This window comes from Austrofundulus limnaeus, unplaced genomic scaffold, assembly GCF_001266775.1.
Source record: "Austrofundulus limnaeus strain Quisiro unplaced genomic scaffold, Austrofundulus_limnaeus-1.0 Scaffold17, whole genome shotgun sequence".
Lineage (NCBI taxonomy): Eukaryota > Metazoa > Chordata > Actinopteri > Cyprinodontiformes > Rivulidae > Austrofundulus > Austrofundulus limnaeus.
In genome coordinates this window covers 905,082-911,505 of record NW_013952419.1, presented here as the reverse complement: position 1 = coordinate 911,505, position 6,424 = coordinate 905,082, and the positions used below count along the sequence as shown (strand labels likewise).

Genomic DNA, 6,424 nt, shown 5'->3' with positions numbered 1-6,424 from the left:
AATCTTATGAGTGTGACTGAAAGTTAGTTAATTTTTCATCATCTTCAAACTAAATAAAGCAGAATTAGCTCTGAGTCACAGCATCAACCATCATCGAGACATGAAGTCTCAGTATCAGGATTTTTCCTTTCCGTCCTCCTCCTGCAGGAAGCAAACATCTGACCTCCCACAGCCGCTACAACACTGCCATCAAACCTTCAAGTGACGCCAGCTTTCATCATCATCACCATCAGGTTTTTCTGCAGCTCATTCCTCTGTGTTCTGATCCACAGGATGGAGAACAGCAGCAGGCTGAGATGAACCCAATAAAATCAAACCTCTACTTGTCAGCAAGTCATGTCAGAAAGGAAATCCACCCTCTGACAGTTCTGCAAAAAGGAAGAAGCTTGTTGAGCACKGAGGTGTGAAAGAGCTTTGCTTAAACCCTAAGGAATAACAGTCAACACTGTCTGTTAGCAAAATATCTCATGAACCACTGGATGMATTTCATAGAACTTTCAGGTCCTGTTTATCTGCTGAAGATAGTTTATTTTAGGTCTGACACTTACCACACATTTATTTCACTCAGGTGGTCTGGACAGAAAATGATAAATTATAACTTGGAAAGATTTTCAGAAATGTTAAAGATCAGGATCCCTAAAGTCTGGCTCTTGTGCAGCAAATTAAAATAAAATTATAGGGCTTTACGTCTACCTATTTTGACATTTTCAGTTATTTTACCTGTATTTATGTTTTATTAAACTACATCCATTTATAACCATTACTGAGATTTTCCACCAATCTGTGCACCAGTGCAAACACTCGTGTACATGTGACCTCCTGTGCTTTACATCTGCAGTGCTTGTAGCTTCAGGTCATATTTCACGTCTRGGCACAAACATTTAAGGGGACCGTCTTTGCAGCGTGCCATAGATCTGACTGTACAACCAGGTCAAACAACCTAAAGGAGGAAGCTGACTTTGTTAATGTTGGATCATRGATGAAAATCTTGTCACAGCAGGAGCACGAACAGCTCAGGGTCTCTCCAACACGGTGCTGACCAAGCGTGGAGCTGTGGACAGGACAGGGTATGACTTGGAACAAGACTTTTTGGAGAAGCCTTTTGTCCCTGAGAACTCCTGCACAAACTTCACACACCTAAAGAGCCTCTAAGATGATCAAGGAGCTTTTGAAGATGTGCAGCCGTGACCGGCTGAGGAAGGTTCTCCAAACTAAAGATCCTGCTGGAGCAGTGACCGTCCTGTCGGTTCAGGATGGCAACGAAAACCACACTGACCTGAATGACCAGAGGGCTTTAGTGAAAAACGTCCTTGTTTCTTTTGTCATCAGCCTACTCTTGTTCATCTTGTGCACGCTTATTTTAGCTTTGCGAGGATTAAATTAGGTGGTTTTTATGAAATCRGTWGTTAAAAGCCAAGCTCCAGCAGCACCAGAGGCGCAGCGTTTCAGCAGGAAGAAGTGTCTATTAATAAAACTCACACAGAGGCTCAGTTACACTCAGGGTGTCTCTAATGCAGTTGTTTGGGGTATTTTGTAAATACAACATGAATCAGGTTTGTGCACTTATTTCAAACAAGTTATATTTAAACTTTGTTCACACCATCTTGTTTTTATTTATTTGAGATTTATTGAGTTTTTGAGTCAGAAACATCAAATTTTAATGTAAATCTGGGGAAAAAAAGTGTGAAAACTTAAAAACATAGCAGRAATTTGATGAAGATTAAAAATACAACTGAATGATTTAGGTTTGGACCTTCTTTTTGTTTTTACATGGTTGTATAGTTTTGTGTTCGYTAGTCCTGTTGAATTTTCCCTCTAAAGAAGCTAAATTTAAGGTTCCAAATATAAAAAAGAGACAATTATAGGCAACTTGTAACCAAAAACATATATTTTACAAGCACAATTTTAATTGACTGGAACATTTTATTGGTTGTCAAACACTATTATTTTGTTATATTMTAGACAACTGTTGGGGTATTATCTGCCATTGTAATTTGATCKTCAGAACCATGTATTAAAACCTGATAGTTTTAAATAAAGCTTGTTACTTTAAAATATTTGTCAGAATTGTGAAGTTGTCACCAGCTGCTCAGTTGACATCTAGAACATAAATCTGGGGATGAGATCATTTTAATTAAATTACAAACAGGTCTCAAGGAGCATATTTGTCTTAACTTACAGGGAATAAAACTATTGAWTAATATTGTTCTAATTGTTGTTGAGTCTGCTTCTGTTTAGAGTCACCAATCTTCAACACAGATAAAAAAGGTTTAGAGCCACTGTTTTACAGCTGGAATTATAAAACATGTAGGCTGATTAAGAAATGCAGAGATTTTTAAATTGAACGTTTCATTTATATTTCAGTAAAATCTGAAAAAGCCAATGAAACTGACAATCCAGAGTTTGTCAGTGCTGTCCATGCAGCAGTTTTGTTCAGTGTTCCTCCTCCTCCTCCTCCTCCTCCTCATCTCCGGTCTCTGTGTCTGCGGTCGTCCCTCTCTCGGTCCCTGTAGTCCCTCCTGTCTCTGAAGCCCCGGTCGGCCTCTCTCGGTCGGTACCGATCCTCCCGTCCTCTCGATCCGTGCCAGTCCCCGCCTCTGCCCCCATCACCGTCCCGCTCCCGCGCGGCTCCGGTCCCGAAGTTAATGGGCTTACGGAAAGGCCTGTCACTGCCTCCGAACCGCAGCTGGCCGGACTCCTTTTTGCCACCCAGCCCGCCGCCAAGCCGCCGCGGTACCCAACCCTTCAGGGTCCTCTCCTGCTCGAAGTCCACGAACACCTCATGCTGGTCCACCACCAGCTTGTTAGCGTCCCGGCGGGCCCGAATCAGGGACCGCTCCTCCTTGTACTCAATGAAGGCGTACCTTTTGGAAAAGCCCGTCACGATGTCCCGGACCAGCCGGAGCCGCTTAATGTCTCCGTACTTTGAGAAAACGTCGTGCAGTTTATCCTCGGTCGTCTGGGGGTTCAAGCGGGCCACGACCAGCGTGAGAAGCGGGTCTCCCTGGACGCCTTTGTTGGGCTTGTAGCGGGCACACATAGCCCTCCATACGGCTCGGTCATGAGGCTCCACATCCGTCCCGTCGATGCTGCCAGCTTTCAGCGGGTCGTACTCCTTCGCTATCGGACACCAGTCAGACATTTCACGTGAGGATTGTCAAGTTTGTTTCGCGTGCAACAACAAAAACAACCCGGACGGAAACACTGTGTTCTAATAATGGTTCCTGGTACTACAGGCATGGTCAATTCGCTAATAATCAATGGATAATCTACAAAAAAACAAACAAAAAATATAAATAAATAAAAAAGTATTTAATTTTCTGCCACTTATATTATTATTAAACCTGCATGATCTTGTTTTTAATGATCATCGGGGACAGTCATAGCATCAATAATAGTACTCCACACACAGCTACAGTAAAAGCAGACTGAAATCATTTAACCTTTTCATCCATTTAATTTTATAATAAATTTAATCATCCTAAACAGAATTTAACAGCATCTCTTTAACTCAGCTACCATTTCAAGATGGGCTTCTAGATCATTTGAACCTGGGCCCTGTCACACTGTAAGGTTTTAAACAACTTATGCTGACTTGTGAAATGTTAGGACTAAATTACTCATATAGGTTATATATTCTACATAASTGTTAGCACTACAGTAAGTATATAAAAGAGGCATCAAGTAGATTGTTATTTTTTCAATCTTCTGTGCAGGCATTTTCAGTGTTTGACAAAATGTTGGCACAAGTTGTCTAAAATGTTATAGTACAGAGGTGCCCAAAGTGGGGCCCGCYGGCCAAAGTTGGCCCGCTGAGCCATTTGATTTGGCCCACCAGCAGTTGTCCTGGTTACTAGATTGTAATTATGTTAATATTAATTACAAAATACAAGTAACTACAAGAGATATTTAGATTAGATTTAAGCCCATATATAGATTTGCACACCTTATAAGACCACATTAACTCAAATTTTAAATTATGAAAATTCCCATGAGCCTTTGCTGCCTGAGCATACATTGAATTTTCTCCACGTCCATGTGCTGAAAAAAAAAAACAACTAAAGAATGTGGGCAAACACACTGGCTGCTAGCTTAATCATAAAATTTATTGAAATGTTTGCATTTCTTATATTATTGCATTTGGCCCGCGGCCCTCAGATTGATTTTAATTTTGGCCCTCTCAGGGAAAATGTTTAGGCGCMCCTGTTATAGTATGACAGGAGTTTTAATAACATTCAGATATTTGTAAACTTAAAGGTTCCTGCCATTTGAAGAAAAGGTGAAAGAACTTCTTATATACACTTTATTCAAATAAAGTACAATTAAGAAACACAAAAATAGCATGTAAAAGTGAAAAAAATTACTTGCTTTGCTTACGTATTTAAAATATTAATAATAAAACAGTTGAAGAGCAGTAAAATCTCGGGTCGTATATAAATACTCAGCACAAAACTTTACAAAACCATTTTTTTAATAAGACAGTAAAACATACATCTGTTCTTGCTTCCCACTGCCTCAGGTATAACAAAATCATTGACATGTTTTCACTTTATACTCATTCACAGTCACGTCTGTAATATAGTATCAAATAGGTTTGGAACAAAAAGTCCTCATGTGTCTGGTGGTTTCAAAGACGAGAGAACATCTACTGGACCCCAACCGGTCAGTTTCTGGTGCCGTTACATGTCCTCCACGCTCCATTTATAAGCTGCCTCCTGAACGGCCTTTTTATCAGCGATCCGTGAGTAACGCTTCTGTTCAAAACCGTTTGACCTATGAAACAAATAAAACACCATTTAAAAAATGGACTTCTATTCCAGTTGACTTCTAAGACCAGTTGTGTGTGTTTTATTTGCCATGTGCATCCTGTCTGGATTTGGTTTGACAGAGCAAATGTCAGCCTTCTAATAAGTTCAACTCAGAGTGAAAACAACAACTCTACAAACAACTGTGCAACAGAAAAAAAAAACAACTACATATTAAAATGCTATAGTGGCTAACTTATGAACTTGCTATGGTTCTATTTGACACTCCTGTTGGAATTTCCTGGGAGCGTTACACAAACTTTACCTGTCGACTCCATCCCACCGATAACCTGGCATAATGTTGAACCTGTTTGGAGGAGGTGGAGGGCCATTATAACGAGGTTTGTCTGAAAAACAAGAAAAAATTGACACTTGAGGATTTTACCTGCCTTATAAGAGATTTATTAAACTAAAATAAATGTAAGGGAATGTTTAAAACCTTGTGTTTTTTTGTTTTTATCCTTTTTGCGTCTGAGCATTGCTGCCATGGGATCCCCCTCCCTCTCCTGCTCCCTCAGCATGCGGTCAAGCTCCTCGTCATCATGGTGACGTGCCAGCGGCTTCTGGGCTTCGTGCAGAGCGTCCTCAAGTTTCTGCTGACGCATCTCGTTCTGGGCCAACCTACACACACAATTTGACTTTACTGAGTGAAGCATATTACACAGGCTCTGTGTCTTTTCAGATGTGAAGCAGGGTTTTTTTGCAGATTTACCCTTTCCCCCACTGAGCGTATTTCTCATCCTTTGCAGCTTTTTCTCCTGCTTTTCTCTTCTGCTCCTCTCTTTCTGAATCCAAGTCCCTCCTTTTACCGCTTTTGTCTCGAAACACAGTCTGGGCACCGCGGGATGCATCTTGACAAAGCAGAATACAATAGAAAAAGAGATCAAAGGACAAACTTTATTGGTAAGGATGGAGCTGATAAGACGTGATGTTCTATGAGTCTTAAAACCAACTAGACAAAAAAACCAACCTTCTAGCGGCTGATTGTTTTTGTCTCTGCGTCGATTCTCTTCTTGCTCTTTCCTCAAAARGTCAATAGAAATAAGCCCTGCTTTTCCACCTGAAAGCATCCTCTGACCCTGCAGGAGGGTGAACAAAAACAAAACTTTAATAGTTTGAATTTGGGAAGTTTTATTTAAAACCTATGAATGTGTATGTTTCGCTCACCTGCGATGGTCCAGGTCGACGAGGTGGTGACAAATCTCCATCTGAGTTATTTCCGCTCTGTGGCCGCCTCCTGGGTGGAGACTGGTCAGAATCAGAGTCTTGTCTTTTTTTTGAGCGTCTTCTTGGAGGAGACTGGRCTGAATCCGAAGCGTCTCTCTTCAGTGGTTTTTTCCGTGGAGGTGACACATCAGAGTCTGAATCGTGCCTTTTTGGAGCCCTCTTAGCCTCCGGTGATCGTTTACTGTGCAATGATGAGCTGGGCTTTCTTCGAGAAGGAGATGAAGCTAAAATAAAATGAATTTGTTCAGTAGTTTTTTTAGGGTAATATTCAGGATTCAAACAGTTTATTTATGCAATTTTAGCCTAAAAAATTCTCAAAATGACCAGCTAAAGAAATAAGAGTTAACACATTTTTTTCCATGATTTAAAAAAAAGAGACACACATTTAAATA

General features: G+C 40.6%; 2 protein-coding genes across 2 annotated transcripts in view; both read right to left on the bottom strand.

Annotated features, from left to right (window-relative positions):
- Nucleotides 1-1,903: 1,903 nt before the first annotated feature.
- Nucleotides 1,904-3,272, bottom strand: snrnp35 (small nuclear ribonucleoprotein 35 (U11/U12)). Its single transcript, XM_014003174.1, has one exon. It carries the CDS (start codon nt 3,140-3,142, stop codon nt 2,465-2,467), a length of 678 nt encoding a protein of 225 aa, XP_013858628.1. The 5' UTR covers nt 3,143-3,272; the 3' UTR covers nt 1,904-2,464.
- Nucleotides 3,273-4,289: 1,017 nt separating this feature from the next.
- bud13 (BUD13 homolog) overlaps nt 4,290-6,424 on the bottom strand; it is a 3,858-nt gene continuing 1,723 nt past the window's right edge. The window contains exons 5-10 of the mRNA XM_014003092.1: nt 5,973-6,319; nt 5,776-5,884; nt 5,518-5,656; nt 5,245-5,426; nt 5,071-5,152; nt 4,290-4,773 (exon numbers count right to left, since the gene is read on the bottom strand). Of these exons, the coding sequence (XP_013858546.1) occupies nt 4,680-4,773; nt 5,071-5,152; nt 5,245-5,426; nt 5,518-5,656; nt 5,776-5,884; nt 5,973-6,319 (953 nt within the window). The 3' untranslated portion in view covers nt 4,290-4,679. The remainder of the gene's footprint in view (nt 4,774-5,070; nt 5,153-5,244; nt 5,427-5,517; nt 5,657-5,775; nt 5,885-5,972; nt 6,320-6,424) is intronic.

Coding starts and splice junctions, on each gene's coding strand:
- snrnp35 (XM_014003174.1), bottom strand. CDS start 3,142: ATGTCTGACTGGTGTCCGATAGCGAAGGAGTACGACCCGCTGAAAGCT.